General features: G+C 46.3%; 1 protein-coding gene across 1 annotated transcript; it reads right to left on the bottom strand.

Moving 5' to 3' along the window:
- Window positions 1–16253: 16253 nt before the first annotated feature.
- Window positions 16254–21313, bottom strand: LOC119301618 (putative protease Do-like 14). The gene is made up of 10 exons (XM_037578612.1): window positions 21152–21313; window positions 20853–21068; window positions 20579–20718; window positions 20227–20505; window positions 19917–20050; window positions 18615–18735; window positions 18286–18378; window positions 16857–16922; window positions 16677–16774; window positions 16254–16526 (listed from the first exon to the last, which is right to left on the bottom strand). Exons 1-10 carry the CDS (start codon window positions 21225–21227, stop codon window positions 16448–16450), a joined length of 1302 nt encoding a protein of 433 aa, XP_037434509.1. The 5' UTR covers window positions 21228–21313; the 3' UTR covers window positions 16254–16447.
- Between the last annotated feature and the right edge of the window lie 117 nt (window positions 21314–21430).

The raw sequence follows: 21430 nt of genomic DNA, 5'->3' as shown, positions 1-21430 counted from the left end.
TCAGCCGCCGGTGGCTACCAGGGGCAACTCTGGGCTGGCCTACCGGAAGTTTGGACAATCTGAGTGTGCCCTGAGAAAGAGATATGTGCAGCTCCTATCGGGATTTGTCGGCACATTCGGGCGGTGTTGCTGGATTAGTTTTAACCTATCGAAGTGTCTTGAAGAACCGAGGTACCGAGTCTGATCGGAACGTCTCGGGAGGAGGTCTATTCCTTCATTGACTGTGAGACCTTGTCATGGGCTAAGTTGGGACTCCCCTGTAGGGTTTCGAACTTTCAAAAGCTGTGCCCGCGGTTATGGGCAGATGGGAATTTGTTAATGTCCGGTTGTAGACAACTTGAACCTTAATTTAATTAAAATGAATCAACAGTGTGAGTTACCGTGATGGTCTCTTCTCGGCGGAGTCAGGGAAGTGAACACAGTGTTGGAGTAATGCTTGCGCAGGTTGCCCTCTAATTACTCACTCGCGCTTTGCCTCCTCTTCTCGCTCTCTTTTGCGAACAGGTTAGCCACCATATATGCTAGTCTCTTGCTGCAGCTCCACTTATATTTACCTTGCCTTACCTATTAAGCTTAAATAGTCTTGATCGCGAGGGTGCGAGATTGCTGAGTCCCCGTGGCTCACAGATTACTGTTAAACCAGATGCAGGGCCTGATGATTCCGCTCCAGGTGACGCGCTTGAGCTCAAGTGGGAGTTCGATGAGGACTCTCAATGATACTATGTTTCTTTTCCTGATGATCAGTAGTGGTGCCCAGTTGGGGTGATAGGGACCGTGTCGCATGTTGGGTTGTCTTTTATTTTTGGCGCCGTAGACGGGCCATGAGTGTTTGAATGTTGTAATGCTATTTATGTACTTGATTGACGTGGCGAGTGTAAGCCAACTATGTTATCTCCCCTTTTATTATTTATATTACATGGGATGTTGTGAAGATTGCCTAACTTGCGACATATGCCTTCAATGTGATTATGTCTCTAAGTCGTGCCTCGACGCGTGGGAGCTATAGTCGCATCGAGGGTGTTATAACTTGGTAATCAGAGCCTTCCCCGACCTTAGGAGCCCCATTGCTTGATCGTTTTTAGCAGCCGTTGTTGAGTCTAGAAAAATGTTTTGAGTCATTTAGGAATTATATATCAGAGAGTTTAGGAATTATTTTTACTTCCCAGTCTCCTCATCGCTCTGGTAAGGCATCCTGACGTAGAGTTTTGACTCTTCTCTTCTCAAATTTCCCTAAAATAAATTTAGGATCACGCGGGTATCTTGGAATCGTTCCGATGGTTTTGTGACAAGAACATTGTCTTGGTGCCTCCTGTCAGGGGTTTTGTGGAAGTGTCCCGGGGAGTTGAGCTCCGAGGTGTTGTCGTCATAATTTTATCATTGCAGTTCTAGAATACCTGAGTTTAGTACGCCGACATCGAAAATCTCTTTTATGCAGTTCGTTGGTGAGATAACCTCGACGCCACCCAGTACTGGGGCGGGAGTTCGGGAGTATCGCCATAACTTGTATAACGGATGCTTTTCGAAGGTTGAGATAGATGGTTTCCGAAGTTTTCTCGGTTATGTGTTGAAGGATGGATATAGCTGGATGTAGGATTTGCTAGATTTGGGTGAGATATTATGCTTCCCCTATATCCCCAACACCTGATTGCATAACCAGAAAGGTTCGGGAGTTTCATAGGTGGGAATTCTTGTAGCTCTAGTTCTTCTTCCACGGATATTTGGTTTGAGATTGGGATTTCTTACCGAGTATTCGTTCTTGATCCGTACCTTGTTGATTTATTTCTCTACCTTAATTCTACGTGGCTTCTCAATTTATGGATATGTGACCATTTCAAGAGGAATACATTCGTTCATTTTGTTCAGATGTGAAGACTTTATGTTGCAATTTTCATTCCGTTGGATTCAGCTTCATTTATCTGTCTATGTGCTAACGGTGGTCAACCTCTTCAGGATGGCTCCCGCTAAGAGCACCAATCAGAATCAGAATCAGGATCCGCCACCACCTCCACCTCCTCCGAAGGCATGGCAAGCTGTGATGGCCGCAACCAATGCAAACACACAGTTGATCATGCAAATTCTTCAAGAGCGCAATCAAGCGAACCAAGGCAACCAAGGCAACAATCAGAATCACTTTGCTACACTCAACCAGTTCCTTGCTAACGGGCCAAAGACTTTCAGCAATTGTGTTGAGGCAACTGATGCTGATGATTGGCTCGTGGATCTGTGCAAGCATTTCGAGTGCAGTAATGTCAGGCCTGAGGACTTTTTCAAGTTCGCTTCCTTCCAACTCAAAGACCAAGCTGCAGAATGGTTCCAGCAGTACAAGGATTCCAGAGGTGGACGTGTGATTACCTGGGATGAATTCCGTCAAGATTTCAGAGCTCACCATATCCCTCAGAGCGTGGTTGAAAGCAAGCGTGAGGAATTCCGCAACCTCAAGCAAGGCTCTTTGTCTGTCTATGACTGCAACAAGTTGTTCCAGAAGCTCGCCTGCTTTGCCAAGCAGGACGTTCCTGATGAGAAGAGCATGATATACCAGTTCAGGGGTGGTCTCAGAGAAGAAATCCAGCTAGCTCTTGTTCTCTTTGAGCCCTTGAGGTACGATGAGTTCTACAACATGGCATTGAAGCAAGAGGCCGCTCAACTGAGGTGTGATGCTTCCAAGAAGCGAGTCAGAGACACTACTCCTTCTTCCTCTACTCAAGTGGCCAAGCAGCAGAAATATTGGCTTCCTCCTCCTCCGTTCCGTCAGCCGTATCAGAAGAGCAAAGGTGGCAGTGGTTCTTCCCACCCACCCAACCCTGGCTTTTAGAACAAGACTTCGTCTCAAGCTCCAAGATCGAGTGCTCCGTACCACCGTCCGCTTTCAGAGGTCACGTGCAACAAGTGCCAACAGAAGGGTCGCTATGCCAACAAGTGTTTCAACCAGAGGCGTCTTCCTCCTCCTCCTCCTGTCAGATCGGCAAGTACAGCTGTGGTCAAGCATAACCCCAAGCACGCCAAGGTCAACTTGATGAACACAGCTCGGGCAGAGGACTCGTCAGATGTCATCATGGGTAACCTTCCTGTTAACGATGTTCCCGCAAAAGTTCTTTTTGACACTGGTGCATCGCATTGTTTCTTCTCGAAGCCTTTTGCATCTAAGCATGAGTTGACTTCCCAAGTTATGCATAAACCGTTAGCAGTTGTCTCTCCGGGTAAATGTTTGCTTGCTAACCACGAGATTCCGGATATTTCTATCATGATGGGTGATTTCAAGTTTCTAGCTTCTCCTATGGTTCTTGGTAACTCGGATATTGATCTTATTCTCGGAATGGATTGGCTTTCTAAGCACAAGGCTAAGCTTAATTGTGTAGCTAGACAGATTCAATTGACTCATTCGTCTGAGGATGTAATTGTCTTTGCCACTCAGGATAATACTATCCGTATGTTTTCTCTCAATGAGAAGGGTGAACTGGATGCTATCTCACAAATTCCAGTCGTTTGCGAATATCAAGACGTCTTTCCAGAAGAGCTTCCAGGAATGCCTCCGCACTGGCCAGTTGAATTCGTCATCGATCTTGAGCCTGGCACGGAACCAGTGTGCAAGCGTCCTTACAAGCTCGGACCTGAAGAGTTGAAGGAGCTGAAGAAGCAACTCGATATTCAAGAGAGAATGGGTCTCATCCGGCCTAGTTCTTCTCCGTGGGGTTGTGGTGTTCTTTTTGTGAAGAAGAAGGATGGAACGGACCGACTTTGTGTTGAGTACCGTCCATTGAACAAGAAGACCATCAAGAACAAATACCCACTTCCCAACATCAATGAGTTGTTCTAACAACTCAAAGGTGCCCAAGTATTCTCCAAACTTGATCTCCGTATGGGTTATCATCAGATTCGAATCTGTGAGCAAGATATTCCCAAGACGGCTTTCAGGACAAGCTATGGGTCATATGAATACACTGTCATGTCTTTTGTCCTCGTCAACGCTCCTCCGACGTTCTCTCGCATGATGAACTTCATCTTCAACGCCTACAACAATGACTTTGTTTTGGTCTATCTCGATGACATTCTGGTTTTCTCGAAGAACAAGGAAGATCATGCCAAGCACTTGCGTTTGGTACTCGATAAGCTGAGGGAACACCAGTTCTACGCCAAGTTCTCCAAGTGCAAATTTTGGCTCGATGAGGTTCTTTATCTTGGTCATATCATCTCTGCCAAGGGCATTGCGGTGAATCTTGAGAAGGTGTCTACAATTGTGAATTGGGAACCCTCTCAGAACGTGAAGCAACTCCGTAGCTTCCTCGGTCTCGCAAGCTATTGTCGAAGATTCGTTGAAAAAATTTCTAAGATCGCGAAGCCTCTCTCAAATCTTCTCCAGAAGCACGTCAAGTACGTTTGGTCTCCGGAGTGTGACATTGCTTTCAACACTTTGAAAGAGAAATTGATCACCGCTCCAGTTCTGACTCCGCCTGATGAATCCAAGCCGTACGAGGTCTTTTGTGATGCCTCTCTCCAAGGTCTTGGTGCAGTGTTGATGCAAGAGAAGAAATTTGTGGCTTATACCTCTCGCCAGTTGAAGCCCAATGAGAAGAACTACCCCACTCATGATCTCGAGTTGGCGGCAGTTGTGTATGCTCTTTTGACTTGGAGACATCTCTTATTGGGAAGAAAAGTGGACATTTTCACTGATCACAAGAGTCTCAAGTACATCTTCACTCAGCCTAATCTCAACCTCAGGCAGACTCGATGGGTCGAAATGATTCAAGAGTATAATCCAAGTATCGAGTATACTCCAGGCAAGGCCAATGTGATTGCTGACGCATTGAGCAGGAAGGCTTATTGCAACAGTCTGATTCTCAAGCCTTATCATCCCGAGCTTTGTGAACCTTTCCGCAAACTTAATCTGCAAGTTGTTCCTCAAGGTTTCCTCGCCAACCTTCAAGTCTCTCCTACCTTGGAAGACCAGATTCGCCAAGCTCAGCTTCTTGATGCTATGGTGAAAAAGGTGAAGATTGGGATTGCCAAGAGTCAACCCAAGTACAAGTGCTATCCCCTTGATGACAAGGATACTCTCTTCTTCGAGGATCGTATTGTTGTGCCCAAAGGTGACCTTCGTAAAGTGATCATGAACGAGGCTCACAATTCTCTCCTCTCCATCCACCCTGGGAGCACGAAGATGTATCAGGACCTCAAGCAGGCTTATTGGTGGACTCGAATGAAGCGCGAGATTGCTCAATTCGTGAATGAATGTGATGTCTGCAGAAGAGTGAAGGCAGAACATCAAAGGCCAGCGGGTCTCCTCCGACCTCTTGCCATCCCAGAATGGAAGTTTGACCACATTGAGATGGACTTCGTGACTGGGTTTCCAAAGTCCAAACGTGGCAATGATGCTATATTCGTTGTCATCGACAAACTCACTAAAGTGGCTCACTTTCTGCCTATCAAAGAGTCTATCACTGCAGCTCAATTGGCGGAACTCTATACCTCTCGAATTGTCTCTCTGCACGGTATTCCACAAGTGATCTCTTCAGACCGTGGCAGCATCTTTACCTCCAAGTTTTGGGATTCTTTTCAGAAGGGCATGGGCACCAACATCCGCTTCAGCACAGCTTTCCATCCTCAAACTAGCGGTCAAGTCGAGCGTGTCAATCAGATTCTTGAAGATATGCTCAGGGCTTGTGTGATCTCCTTCGGCATGAAGTGGGAGGATTGTCTTTCTTATGCTGAATTCTCCTACAACAACAGTTTTCAAGCAAGTTCGGGCAAGGCCCCATTTGAAATTCTGTATGGCAGGAAGTGTCGTACCCCTCTCAACTGGTCTGAAACCGGTGAACGTCAACTTTTGGGTAATGACTTAATCACAGAGGCAGAGGAAATGTGCAAAGTCATTCGAGATAACCTCAAAGCAGCCCAATCCCTCCAGAAGAGCTACTATGACAGTAAGCACCATGATTTGGCTTTCGAGATCAGAGATCATGTTTACCTCCGCGTCTCTCCTATGAAAGGTACTCGTCGCTTCGGTATCAAAGGGAAGCTTGCCCCTAGATACGTCGGACCTTTCAAGATTGTCAGCAAGAGAGGCGATCTCGCCTATCAACTCGAGCTTCCTTCAAACTTAGCAAATGTTCATGACGTGTTCCATGTCTCTCAGCTCCGAAAGTGCTTCAAGACTCCTGACCGCACCGTCAACTTCGAGGACATTGAGCTCCAAGAAGATCTCTCCTATCGTGAGCACCCCGTTGCTATTCTTGAAGAGACTGAACGCAAGACTCGCAACAAGTCAATCAAATTCCTCAAAGTCAAGTGGTCACACCATTCCGACCGTGAAGCTACCTGGGAACGCGAGGATCACCTCCGTTCTGAGTACCGGTGTTCTTTCAGTCCTAGATCTCGGGACGAGATCCTTTCATAGTGGTGGAGTGTTGTAACACCCCGGATGTAATTTACCCAATATGTACTCCAACTCTTGCCGTTTCCAGCCTTAAGTTATTTTATTTTCTCGGGTTCGGGTTTTTGTCTCTGTGAGTTGTTGTCGTTGTCATGCATCTCATATCATGTCATCATGTGCATTGCATTTGCATACGTGTTCATCTCATGCATTCGAGCTTTTTCCCCGTTGTCCGTTTTGCATTCCGGCGCTTCGTTCTCCTCCAGTGGTCATTTCTACCTTTCTTTCGTGTGTGGGGATTAAACATTTCCGAATTTGACCGGGACTTTCCAAGCGGCCTTGGTTTACTACCGGTAGACCGCATGTCAAGTTTCGTATCATTTGGACTTCGTTTGATACTCCAACGGTTAACCGAGGGACCGAAAAGGCCTCGTGTGTGTTGCAGCCCAACACCCCTCCAATTTGGCCCAAAACCCACCAAAACCCTCTCCATCATCTAGAGCGTTCGATCACGATCGCGTGGCCGAAAACCGCACCTCATTTGGACTCTCCTAGCTCCCTCTACCTATAAATATAGCCTCCCCTCCGAAAATCCCGGATCATTTCGCACCCTAACCTAGCCCCCGTCCTCTCCGCGCGCCGGACAACGTCCGGGCCGCGCCGGACAACCGCGCCCAGCCAGCCAGGACGCGACACGTGGCACGCCGGCCACCTCCCACCGCCGCGGCCCGCCGAGCCTGGAACCGGCCCCCGCGGCCCACGTCGCCCGCCGCCAGCTACCGCGCGCCCCGCGCCTCCTCACCGCTCACGCGCCGCCGCACTTCGCCCCGGCCGGCCGCCACGTTCCTCACCGGCCGGAGGAGAGCTCCGACTCCGGCGAGCCCCCCTCGCCGCCCGAGCCGGCGCCGACCTCCACCGCGCTCCTCCGTCGTCCTCTCCGCCCGGATCCGGCCACCCCGCCTCTTCCTCGTCAACGTCGGCGCCCCCAAGTCCGACTCCGGCGACTCTCCGGCGAGCACCTCGAAACGCGTGCGATCCGGATCTGGATCTGGATCCGACGGTTGACTTTCTCCTGAAACCCTAGTTCAAATGCCCTTGTTCATCGTGCCGTAACTTTGCATCCGTAACTCCGTTTTGCGCATATAGCATATCAAAATGTTCGTCTCAGAGAGTACATCATTTCATCTCATTGCATCATTTTCATTTGAGTTCATCTTGATGCCCGAAATGCTATTAGAAGAGTGCTACTTGAGATAATTGTCAGATCTGCTGCTCCAATTAGATATTTGTCATTTTTTTCCATGATTATTGTGTGCATGATATGCCCATGAGCTCTACATATGTTTTGTTAAGGGTTTTGCCATCTTTCCAGAGGTGCAACCCATGTATTTTTGTGATGTGTGTGGTGACTAGCACAAGCTGGCAAAGTGAGGCACTTGTTAATGCTGATTTCAGGGACTTAGCATTTCCACCAAGTCCTTGACCTGTTTATCTCATTATGCCATATGTTCTTGTTGTTTCCTAGTGATCCGTGCCTCTTTTGAGGATGATCAGTAAGGATGTTTTGTTAATCTTGTATTGCTCTATCCATCCATGTCTTTGTTTGCAATTATGGAGCACCCTAGCTTGAGTCAATCGAGCTCTACTTTTGCTACTTCGTGAATCCGGGCAGATTGTTTACTTGTTAGCAATTTTGCCGGGGATGTTGTAGTTGATCTGTGCATGCTATGTTATTGTTCTTGCCATGTCTAGCTTGCATTTTGTGTATTCTTGATGGGTGTATGCTTAGCTTATCATGACATGCTCCGTAGTGAGTGCATCGAGCTCGTGAACATGCCTACTTGATATCTGTTTTCAGCATGTTCCAGTTTTCACTAAGTCTGAAAACTGATTATGTTTTGCCATGTTCACATGCTTGTAAATGTGTTTTCTGATCCCTTTTGGCTCAAGGTCACTAAGGGACTTTTGTTAAGCTTTTTGAGTAGCTCCATGCCATGTTTTACTTTGCCATGTTCAGGTCCTGTAGCATGTAGTTTTGTTGCTCCAAAGAGTGCTACCTGATCTGAGATTCCAGACAAGTGTTAATTTCACTAAGTCTGAAATTTGTTTTCCAAGTTGAGGCCAGGTTCATGCATTCCTTGCCAAATCTTGCATATGCATACCGCCTCACATCCCGCATAGCGTACCATCTTTGCATCTTGTTGTTTGAGTTTGCACGTGGTTGATTGTGCTCCGTTTGCTTGTTTGTCTTGTTTGGGTAGAGCCGGGAGACGAGTTCGCTAACGAGGAGCCCATTGAGTTTGCTTTCGAGGATCCAGTCAACTCTGACAACTTTGCAGGCAAGATGATCATACCCTCGAAATCACTACTATCTTTGATTTGCTAGATGCTCGCTCTTTTGCTATGCCTATGCTACGATGCCTACCACTTGCTTTCAAGCCTCCCATATTGCCATGTCAAATCTCTAACCCACCATGTCCTAGCAAACCGTTGATTGGCTATGTTACCGCTTTGCTCAGCCCCTCTTATAGCGTTGCTAGTTGCAGGTGAAGATTGGAGACCGTTCCTTGTTGGAACATTAATTACTTGTTGGGATATCATTATATTGCCATGTTATCTTAATGCATCTATATACTTGGTAAAGGGTGGAAGGCTCGGCCTCTCGCCTAGTGTTTTGTTCCACTCTTGCCGCCCTAGTTTCCGTCATATCAGTGTTATGTTCCCGGATTTTGCGTTCCTTACGCGGTTGGGTTATAATGGGAACCCCTTGATAGTTCGCCTTGATTAAAGCTTTTCCAGTAATGCCCAACCTTGGTTTTACCATTTGCCACCTAGCCTCTTTTTCCCTTGGGTTTCCGGAGCCCGAGGGTCATCTTATTTAAACCCCCCCAGGCCAGTGCTCCTCTGAGTGTTGGTCCAACTCGGCAGCCGCCAGTGGCTACCAGGGGCAACTCTGGGCTGGCCTACCGGAAGTTTGGACAATCTGTGTGTGCCCTGAGAAAGAGATATGTGCAGCTCCTATCGGGATTTGTCGGCACATTCGGACAGTGTTGCTGGATTAGTTTTAACCTGTCGAAGTGTCTTGAAGAACCGAGGTACCGAGTCTGATCGGAACGTCTCGGGAGGAGGTCTATTCCTTCGTTGACCGTGAGAGCTTGTCATGGGCTAAGTTGGGACTCCCCTGCAGGGTTTTGAACTTTCGAAAGCCGTGCCTGCGGTTATGGGCAGATGGGAATTTGTTAATGTCCGGTTGTAGACAACTTGAACCTTAATTTAATTAAAATGAATCAACAGTGTGAGTTACCGTGATGGTCTCTTCTCGGCGGAGTCCGGGAAGTGAACACGGTGTTGGAGTAATGCTTGCGCAGGTTGCCCTCTAGTTACTCGCTCGCGCTTTGCCTCCTCTTCTCGCTCTCTTTTGCGAACAGGTTAGCCACCATATATGCTAGTCGCTTGCTGCAGCTCCACTTATATTTACCTTGCCTTACCTATTAAGCTTAAATAGTCTTGATCGCGAGGGTGCGAGATTGCTGAGTCCCCGTGGCTCACAGATTACTGTTAAACCAGATGCAGGGCCTGATGATTCCGCTCCAGGTGACGCGCTTGAGCTCAAGTGGGAGTTCGACGAGGACTCTCAATGATACTATGTTTCTTTTCCTGATGATCAGTAGTGGTGCCCAGTTGGGGTGATAGGGACCGTGTCGCATGTTGGGTTGTCTTTTATTTTTGGTGCCGTAGACAGGCCATGAGTGTTTGAATGTTGTAATTCTATTTATGTACTTGATTGACGTGGCAAGTGTAAGCCAACTATGTTATCTCCCCTTTTATTATTTATATTACATGGGATGTTGTGAAGATTGCCTAACTTGCGACATATGCCTTCAATGCGATTATGTCTCTAAGTCGTGCCTCGACACGTGGGAGCTATAGTCGCATCGAGGGTGTTATAATTTTGCCGTTGAAGGAGGCCAACCCTGCTCGAACAGGGACCAGATCTGCTGGAGGAAGAAATCCCTGCGCTTGCAGCTTCGCCAATCGGCTATGGGACATAGAACACCTCTCCCACTCGCCTCTCTCTAGGTTGGAACGGGAAGAGGAGCTGGGATTGTTGGCCATGTTGGAATGGTCTTGCCTGGCGGTCTCTGAGGATTTTCTCCGCTTGGTGCCGAAAGGATCTGAGATCCATTCTCTTTAAATAGATACTCTTCCTTGCAGGATTGGGGTGTTATTTACAAAAAATACCCTGACTGGCCACATTCCCTCGACACGTGGAAAATGAGGACATTAAGCGCGCAGAAGCCAAGGGGAGACATCGAATCTACGGCCGAAGACAATCTGTGTGGTGAACACCTTGCTATTGAAGACTGGTTCGGGGGCTACTGAGGGAGTCCTGGACTAAGGGGGTCCTCGGGCGTCCGGCCTGTTATCTATGGGCCGGACCGATGGGCTGTGAAGTATGAAGACCGAATACTACACCCGTGTCCGAATAAGACTCTCCTTGGCATGGAAGGCAAGCTTGGCGAACAACTATGAAGATTCCATCTTATGTAACCGACTCTATGTAACCCTAGATCCCCCCGGTGTCTATATAAACCGGAGGGTGTAGTCCGGAAAGGATATACTCAATACCTTAGTCATACAGGCTAGACTTCTAGGGTTTAGCCATTACGATCTCGTGGTAGATCAACTCTTGTAATACTCATATTCATCAATATCAATCAAGCAGGACGTAGGGTATTACCTCTATCAAGAGGGACCGAACATGGGTAAAACTTCGTGTTCCCTGTCTCCTATTACCATCAACCTTAGACGCACAGTTCGGGACCCCCTACCCGAGATCCACCGGTTTTGACACTGGCAGAGGCCGCATGGCACATGGGGATTGGCCGCGGTCGGCGCTGGGTGGCGGAGGAGCCAATCGGGGCGTGCCAAGTGGCAATGGAGGGGTGGATCTCGCCAGAATTTGAGGAGGAGGGGGTTGGCTGTGGCTGGAGGCGGCGGATCCGAGGAGAAGGGGGGTCTAGGGGTAGGGGAAGACTAGGGTAGCCCATTTTGGAAGGGGGTGTCTATATATAGACATGAGCTAGGCTTACAGGGGGTTTGGGGGGCTTTCGGACCCTCCGATCTTGATCGGACGGCACCGTACGCGAGGAGGGGTAGGTTGGAACTTGTGGGTTGTGGAGAAGGCCTCCGGCTAAGAGGAGAGAGAGAGAGAGAGAGAGAGAGAGAGAGAGAGAGAGAGCAGTTTTCGGAGACTGAAAACGTCCGCGTATGACCGACTATAATGCCGCTATATGTTTAACGGTTGGGCTATCAAACGAGCTCTGAATGCGACGAAACTTGGCAGGCACTCTATTGACAACATAACAACACCGCATGCCAACTTTCAAACCATTCCAAGAACCTTTCCCGGCCACCTATAAAATAATATTTTGAAGGTGCCGCGGGTGCGTGCAAGTGTGTCTGGGCTCAGAACGGACAACGGACGAAACTGGGGGAACCCGGACGGATGCAAGTTTTGAAAACATGATGATGCAATGCACATGATGACATGGCAAGATGCAACACGCAAGCGAATGACATGGCAACAACGCGCATAACTGGAAGACACCTGGCGCAACGGTCTCGGGGCGTCACACATTTATAAGGGAAACCGGGCCGAAAACAGTACAAGGCACGATCTAGCTAGCAGACATAAGACCATCACCATGAGAGACACAAGTAGATGTGGGGTGTCGTCGAGAGATCACAATACCAGGACTTTGCAAACAACCGAACGCATCGGCGGGCAAACCGGCCCCAAGGCACAACTCAGGAGCATCCACAATCAACGAGTGTCATCCCAGACACGAACCTTGACTGGGGCTCCACCATAGAAAAATGGAACAAATAGCAATTTGAGAGGCATCTTGCACCATCCTTGAGCAAAGATGGGTCGAGACAACACCAAGAGCACCAAGCTCGCCGCAACACAACGGTAACCATGAGAGGGTCTTGAGCAACCATTACCAACCTGAGCCGCACGAGAACACCACCACCGTAGGTGAAGAGCTTCAATCAACCGAGACCATCCATGATGCCTCAAGGCTATTGGTGCAGTCGAAAGGCAACGAGCGACCGAGTCCACACCTGGACGAAGAGTCACACGCCGCCGAGTCTACATCGCAACACGCCGCCACCCTATTAAGCTATAGAGATATTCGTCAAAATGGTTTCCATAGTGAAACCTACGCCAACAACAAAGAGAAATATCTTCTCTTTATCACATGCAACGGATATGGCAAGCACATTCTCTATGTATCATCTGGGTTGTACTACACATATTACAGAACCCGTAGCACATGTTGCATGCGAGATAGTTTTCCAGAGTGTCTTTTGCATGACAAACTTGGCATTCCAGCTTTGGTCATCATTGACATTGGGTTGAAACTGAAACTATCAGCAATTCCAATGGTTTATGATTATTATGATGCTTAATTCTTACAATATTTGGATTTTGTGTGCACTATATGTGACACAGGGAGGCAAATTTTAAGGCTCTCACACCTTAAAGTGTATGCCTAACCACTCAGACTCCTTGAATGCATCAAGTCGAGGTAAATGGCTCTTCCCAACCATTGAGTAGACTATTCAGGTATTCCATGGTTCTAAAAGACATATCTACATGATGGTCTTAAGTGTGTGCTTTATTCACACGAAACCATTGACTTATTATCCTGACAACGATTTCAACCAAATCGAATGGATAACATTGCAGAATTCTCCTTGAGTGCCTTCTCTATGGCCCTCAGATTGAAGTTTAGCAATTTGTCCTAATGTCTAGACTCAAAATGGTTTGGTAGAATCCTATCCAAAGAGTTAAGCTCATTGCATTATCTTTACTTTGTAATTGCAACTTACCAACTTTACGTTGGAGTCATGCAATTTTACACACTCATGACAGAACTGCATAATATTATTCCCCTCTATCTTTGATATGTGGATATCTACCAAGTATTTCCTATCTGCGGTAATTCAGTTGCATACCGATATCACCATCCGGCGTACATCATTGGCCCCTCAACATATAGTTGGGATCTATGTGAGGAATAACTGTATTACCGTCAATACCTCAGGCCCCTCACATGGTGAGTTATTCAAGGCCAGTATGCTGATTCAATGAGGAACATTTCCAGGCATTAGGGGGAGATTTCAAGTACCATAAAGAATGCCAGGAAATTAGTGGAATGTTCAACACATTTTTGCCTCAAATCCACGTACTCAAAGATCTGAACCATGCGTTCAGAACATTTGCAACACATTGCAAATAACCTGCCAGATTCATTTGCTGACTATAAAGGTGTCACACAATCCTACAATCCTGCAAAATATGCCTGAAAGAGTGAAGGTACCAATAAGAATCACTCCACTCCCCGTTCGAAGCAATAGGGGGAGATGTATGGCAATAGTACATCAGGATTTAGCTTCTTGCAAGCAAGGATGTCAAGGCCTGTGAATCAGTAAATGCAAGTCAACTTCACGTTGACAGACACCTAATGGGTAGTATACACCTAGTGGACGGGAAACCTCCACCAACCCAGGTCATAGTGCACACAATGACCGGGACATCGGAATACCCGACTCAACCGCATTAGGAAATCGCGAGCAGTCACCATGGGCAACGATATTTCCATCAACTATATATTGATATATTAATTCTGGAGAAACATATAACCAGAAGTCTACAATTGTCGACATACATTTCTCAACTAGATTGAAAAAACCTTTCAAGTGATTCAGATCCAAAGACCATGGCCATGGCAAAGTGTGAACAACACTCGGACTGAACTCAAGCAAAGGGTATAATCTTGGTAGAAATAATCTTGCTCAATAATGGGAAGGTATTCATAAGCAATACCTACACCAGTTTTCTTCTGAAAACAGAATTGAGAACAACAAGGTGGTGAAATATAGAGCAAGTATTGTAGCACAAGGGTTCACGCAGATACCCAACTATTCTCCAGAGGTGGGATCTCTTTCTGATAACTTATATCATTGGCAGCATAAAATCATCTATCTTTGCAGTTGATAGATGTAGTGATTACATATCCATGTGGATCACTAGATTCAGACATATATGATTGATACCCGATGGAATCTCAATTCTGAATCGAAATACAAAATGCAACATACACTGTGTAGAATCAGTAAGTCACCATACGACTTATTGTTGTCGGTACATATGGTACAACCGACGTAGTGGGTTCCTTATGCACAAGGATTACTCCTACAATGATGATTATCCATATTTGTGTGTCTGCAATTGTGACACATGTAATCATCTAAATGACGGAGTTTAAAATGAAGGATTTGGATAAACCAAAATACCGCTCGTTACTACAACTTGAGCACCTTCATTCATACATTATGATTTACTATGTTGTCTATATCCAAATTATATTGGAGAAATTCATTGTGGACAAATCTTATCCATCCATAACTCTCATGGTAGTTCATTCTCTAGACTAGAGAAAGATCGATTTAGACCAAGAGATGATGGAAATGAGATATTGGGACTCAACGTTCCATAAGCCATTGGATCCACCAAACACAATTGGTTGGTACTTAAGAATATCTTTCAATAACTTCAAGGCATCAAACATTTTGTCCTGGTTTTTCAGTTTCACAGAAATGTGAACACCGATATCATTGGATACATCGATCAGATCCCCACTATGTCAGATCGTAGACAAGCTTAGTGTTCCTACTAGGTGTGGTAGCCCTCTCATGAAGAGTCTTCGAAACAGACATCATGGCTACATCCACCAACCATTATCTCAAAGATAATGTTGCTTGTGTTGCCTGGATGCAAACAGGTTACGTAATAAGCAATATCACTATATTGCATATCTTGTAAGTCAAATTATGTGACTGATTTGTTCACCAAGTCTCTACCAACTTCTACATTCCGAAAATATGTTCATGGAATTGGTATATGACGGCTTCGGAATTTGCAAGAATCATGGGGAGTATCTTCCTGAATTGTTCCTGTTAAAAGCATTATATTATACTCTTTTTCCCTTCATGAATTTACTTTATAGATTCTCAAGAAGGTTTTTAATGAGGTAATATCAACAAAGAGCATATGTCATATTTTCTGTTTTCCCCACCGGAGTTTTTAAGAAAGTATATATGACATATTTATTGTCCTTTAATTCTATGGGTTTTTCTCATATTGAGTTAAACAGACAATAATCATTATATGTTGCGGCATTTTCTTCTTATTTTTTCTATTGGGTTTGAAGGAGTTTTGGCAACATATCAAACACCTCTATCCTCATTTTTCCCACAGGGTTTTGAAGAAAACTTTATCAAGATGATGTCTGCTCACAAGATCAAGCATTGATTAGGGGGGAGTGTTAGAATTAATTAACCATGTGTTAATTATGGGATTAATCCCTGCTTGTACTAACCGCAGGCAGTTGTAAAACTGCCGCGTCGGGTTCCTGCCGAACAGGCACCTCCTCTGAACAGACACCTTTTCCAATGATGTCCTTTTCCTTGTATAAATAGCAGATGCCATCTAGTAAAGAAGGGGGTGGATTTCATTTTCCTCTTAACAGTTGCTAAGAAGCAAACGCGCCGGTTCCGACTGAGCAGTCATGGCGCACCGTCATCTCGCGAGGGATTAGCCACATCAAAACATGTTAAAAGGTCATCATGTTTTGCGACTGCTAAAAATTCGATGTGATGCACTTTGGAACGATTCTGTAAAATGATGGTTTTTTGCATTGTGCGACACTTGATGACACCGCCGAGGTGGCTTTGGTTAACAACGCGACATGTCACCATACGTAGTTGGGGCGAGTTTGGATCTAGATGACATGCTTACTACACTTAAAAGAACTTGATGAGAATGACAACTTTTAAAGTTCAAGAAACCATACATTCAGTAAGCTTGTCTTAACTTGATTCGTTCTTTCTCGTACTACTTAGAACAAAACTCTTCAACCTGGGAGCTATTGCCAAATTAGTAGTCAACCGAGCTGTTGCACAGCGATGAAACGAAGTAAAACAACCTACACCTGCTGCTGAAAATCATCAGTCAGAGTCGTCATCAACCCAATCACATATATCCGGGGGGCCCCAGTAATACACTGTTGGCGGGGGCAGTGTCCACCTACAATAGATAACCGATCTCAGCATAAATTTCACCCACATTACATCATGTGAAATAAAAGGAGGAAGTAACGTAAATCATGAGACACAAACGAGAACATGTTTGGGTCCCGAAGTGCATACAAGCGCGACTCTCAGATTGACAGAATACCTGTTGTTCAATAAAGTATCACATTCGCCGGGGGGACGCTCAGCCACTATTAACTTTGCAGCAACCGTTGCCCCGTCCTTGGGTCTCTGTATGAGTGCCTGTTCAGCAACGCACAGATACATTGATGTTAGCTTAGTGAATCAACTAAAACACCCCAGGCAGGCGGGTACCTGGACTAACCTTGAGGATGACTGGTCTACGCTCATGCATTGCAACCTCCATTTTGTCCAGGAGCAACGAAGTAAGCTGGGAAATGGGAATGGATGAAAACCATAAGCTCCACACAGTCAAGGGGAACCAATTCAGGGATCGATGAGAACTGATTTGCCGTATACAAAAAGTAGACTACAGGGTTGAACGGACAGCAAGTCAGGTAGAATAGTGGATGTGAAAGGGAAAAGGGAGAGGGGTGGAGGAAGGAAAAGGTTTAGGTAAAGAGGAGCAGGGAAGCAGTAGATACAATATCGCTCACTGAGCGGCCAGACCTCACAGAACCAAATGTGGTTTCATGTCATATAAGTCGTCATTTTTCTATGCTGAATGATGTTTTACTTTATGTAACCTAAATAGGTCAAAATATTCTCTCGACAGACATATGGATATGTAACCCATGAAAAGTACAGACAAAGAGCTGCTGGCATTTGGCTCTCCCATCAAAATTACTTGTCGTTGATCATCAGTTTCTTCAGCTCAATGCAGCTGAGGGACTTAAGTTTTGATAAGGAGATTGCCTACTGCACTAGCGTGCATTACTCTCCTTTTTTTTTGCGAATGCGTGTGCATTTCTCTCCAGATGGATGATACTATAACGCTTGAAAAGTACATGTAACTCATGAAAAGTACAGACAAAGAGTTGCTGGCATTTGGCTCTCCCATCAAAATTACTTGTCGTTGATCATCAGTTTCTTCAGCTCAATGCAGCTGAGGGACTTAAGTTTTGATAAGGAGATTGCCTACTGCACTAGCGTGCATTACTCTCCTTTTTTTTCCGAATGCGTGTGCATTTCTCTCCAGATGGATGATACTATAACGCTTGTATGCAGACTGCAATGTTGATACCTTCTTGCTAAGACATACTCTACATAGCATCAGCAAGCAGTTTGAAGCCTAATACTACATCCTAATATTATGAAACATTTCAAGGAAAATCTACTTATATGACATGACATTCATCTATCCAAACTAAATATTTCAATATAGTCCATTAGCAAAAGTTTCAAAGGTTTGCCTACACATATCTCAAAAATGGCACGTATTTCTCACTGGAGGAGTACTTATGAACACACAATTTAAGATCCATCATAAACATCCTAAATTTTAACTAGGTGCAAAGCAATTATAATCACAAAAAACGTATCAAACCGGATTGTATTTATTTGCGTACAATTTCTAAAACCCACAAAATTTATTACGCAATTTCTCTAGGCCTCCCTTCAAAAGTTATGACAACCCAACCCACCAACCCGTAATAGAGACAAAATTAAAATCGGGACTAAAGAAAAAGAGAGTAGGACTGGCAGTGGCAAGAAGGGAAGTGCATTATTTTATGGCAGTATCAATATTGTACACATCCATAGTAGCATAAACATTTCCCATCAAAAAATAATACCTGTGCTATAGAGTGCAAAACAACCCCATCAAGTTGATTAAGGATATCACCAACCTCAACGCCCCCACAATTTGCAGATGATGCTTCAGGAATCTATGAAATATATGTGATCAACAGATTAAGTCAATGCAAACCAAGGACAGAGAAAGAGCAAGCAGAACACAACAACCTGAAATCGTCAGATCATTTACTGAACAGTGTCATCTCATGCTAGTTATCTTGTCAAGTGTCCCAACAAAAGTAATTGCAGTTGATTAAAAGGGAAAGAGTTGAAAAAAGTGGCCTGGGTGTGGGACCGCAGGTTGGAGAATTGGCCGGTGGATAAGTACCATGTCCACAAAAACTCCAGAAGGTGGCTTAGAGAACTTATGGCATATTTCCTCCAGTCTGGCTGATTCCAACAAGTGAAGGGAACGACCCCTTATTCCAAGCCAAGGTTGTTTGACTTCCCTGCACTCACCACAAAATTTCGTTGCATGCATTAATGTTTGGTCATAACAAGTACAGTAAACACCTCACACATAATATGAATTGGACGCCGATAAGTGCCACACGTGTGGGCGTTAGGGAGTCCACCCACACATTTTGTGTGGTGTATAAGAGGAACAGCCCACACACCTATGTGTGGGCAAAACAACTAGCGCCCACACGCCTCTTTTTTTCCCTCCCGATCCCTCTCACACGCGTGCGTGTGGGCGAAGTTGATAACGCACACACGCCCGTATGTCAGGCCTCGTACCTCCTGGTCCCGCACGCCACGCGTGACGGTCACCGCGCGCCCGCAGTTGCCATGGTCCAGACCCTCGTCCATGTTCGTTTAACTGCAGTTGCCATGTCGCTGAACTACGGTTGCCATGTCGGACAACTGCAGTTGCCATGGTTGCTCAACTGCAGTTGCCATGTATGGTCTGATCTAATGTAGTTGCCATGATTTCATAACTTTAGGAGTTGCCACATACTAACACTAGGCAGTTGAATGAGTTGCCATGTGCTCACAAGCATGCTAGGGCAGTTGCCATGTAAAAAGGAAGAGTTGCCATCTGCTTACGTGCACGTTAGGGCAGTTGCCATGTACATGCACGTTAGGGCAGTTGCCATGTACCGTGCAAAAACATATGGCAACTCGGTAAAAGAGAGTTGCCATCTGCTTACGTGCACACTAGGCAGTTGCCGTGTACCCTGCAAAACACATGGCAAACTCGGATAAAAAAAGAGAGTTGCCACCTGATTATAAAGCACACTAGGGGCAGTTGCCATGTGCACTGCAAAACACATGGCAACTAGCAGCTTGGGTGTGGGAGAGGAGACGGGCGTGTGGGCGAGATGGCAAATGCCCACACACTAGCCCTTGTGTGTGCATGCAAAGTGGCGTGTGGGCGAACTGCTGAACGCCCACACACCAGCCCCTCCTATGTGGTGAAACGGCCGTGTGGGCGACCGGCTGAACGCCCACACACCAGGCCTGTCCTACGTGGCACTAGAAATATGCCAAGATTCGTGCGCTCACGAACGGACGCAGATCCACGCGTGTGGGCGAGATGCAAACGCCCACACGTGTGGGCGTTAACATTTCCGTATGAATTATGCTAGAAGGTGAAGAAAAAACTGATAAGTTGAACACAATAACTTACCCATATGCTTTGAAGTGTCTCAGGCATCTCCCAACAATCTGAACTGGCAAGAAGGGGGTGGTTCTCTCATCTATGAAATTCATCCCAAGAATCCTTTTCTCTAAATCCACCAGAAGCCCCCCAATAAAAAAATTCTGGAATAGCGATATAAATAATTGAACATGAACAAGTATTCATTAAATGAGATCTATAAGAAACACACCCATAGAAATATGAGCACTTGTGGAGCTTTAGTTTCTATCAACACAAGCAGAACCAGAGCTCCCTAAGAGTAGTATTGAATCTGTTATCCTTTTAAATAAACTTTTACCTGCTCAAATTGGCAAGTGCTGACCATGAGTTCATCGCAATCTAACTCGCAAGCTGCGCGGAGTGTCTCCCCACGTTTCATCTGCAACCTCCCAGACTCAAATTTCCTGGCAACAGCAACCACCGGACCAGGCGTCAAGAAATAGGAGTCTGGGAGGTCGTTGAGCATCGCCGCGGGGAGTTTGGCTCGCGCAATGGAAACAATGGCGACATTATACAGCAAGTCGTACATGAGCAACCGCCCCTTCACAACCTTCTTGTTATGCAGGAGCACCTCGATCTGCAACCCTCACCAATCAATCAGCACATTATGAAGAAACAGAGCAACTGATGGAGGCAGGCAATCTGCTGACCTTGACGGCGTGCGGTTCGTGCACCTCGGTGTCACTTTCGGGCTTCCTGATGAGAGATGCAGATGTTATGATCCAGGTGGCAGAGCCCTCATGAGCGACGACCGTGCCCGTGCAGGCGAAGGTGGACGGAGGATCCCCATCTGCCCAGTTGGAAAGGCCAAGAGACAAATTGCTCGCGTCGCGTGAGAGTTAGGCAGTATAGAATACTACTACTGTAATAAGATACTAGGACATCGCATATCCGCAATAATCCGCAAGGGCAACAAGAAATTACCAGTGGAGGCGGATATGGAGACGACGGACTTGCACACGCTCAGCGCCGCGTCCCTCGCCCTCAAGCCCTCGGCGCTGAAATCGTTGTCGTCGTCCGAGTTGCTCTCGCCGTCGTGGTCGGAGGAGGAGGAGGGGGAGGGAGGGCAAGCGGGCTTCGGCTTCGGCTCCGGCTCCGATTGAGTGCCATGGCCGAACAGCAAGAACACCAGGCGGGCAGCTGCTAGGTCAGAAAGAAAGAATAATTAGTTACTCTGGAAGCACGAGGCAGGTGGGGGCGCGGCGCATCGAAGCCCCCTGTACCTTTGGCTTCTTTTTCCAGGTCTCGTTGTTCCCCTTCTTCCTGATTTCTCTTCTTCTTCGGCGGCATCTCCTCCATTGCCGCCGGCGACCGGGTCAAGTTGGAGAGCGGGTCGGGGTCGGAACTTGGAGGAGAAAGCGGTCACTTAAAGAAATACTAGCAGCCATATTTTTTATTATAACAGAATATAAGAAGACATCGTTTGTCTCCTTCTGACTTCTGAGTTCTGACCCCCCATTGGTAACACGGCCCGTCGAATCTCTGCCCTCCAGATCACGCTC

The sequence above is a fragment of the Triticum dicoccoides genome, chromosome 5A, assembly GCF_002162155.2.
Source record: "Triticum dicoccoides isolate Atlit2015 ecotype Zavitan chromosome 5A, WEW_v2.0, whole genome shotgun sequence".
Classification (NCBI taxonomy): domain Eukaryota; kingdom Viridiplantae; phylum Streptophyta; class Magnoliopsida; order Poales; family Poaceae; genus Triticum; species Triticum dicoccoides.
This window is presented reverse-complemented; position numbering and strand designations above follow the sequence as displayed.

Bases quoted from the DNA above. Each gene is read 5' to 3' on its own strand.
- LOC119301618 (XM_037578612.1), bottom strand. From the start codon at position 21,227: ATGGAGGAGATGCCGCCGAAGAAGAAGAGAAATCAGGAAGAAGGGGAA. The intron at 21,069-21,151 runs GTACAGGGGGCT...CTGACCTAGCAG, and splicing joins CCTGGAAAAAGAAGCCAAAG to CTGCCCGCCTGGTGTTCTTG. The intron at 16,527-16,676 runs GTATTCTGTCAA...TATCTATTGTAG, and splicing joins GATACTTTATTGAACAACAG to GTGGACACTGCCCCCGCCAA.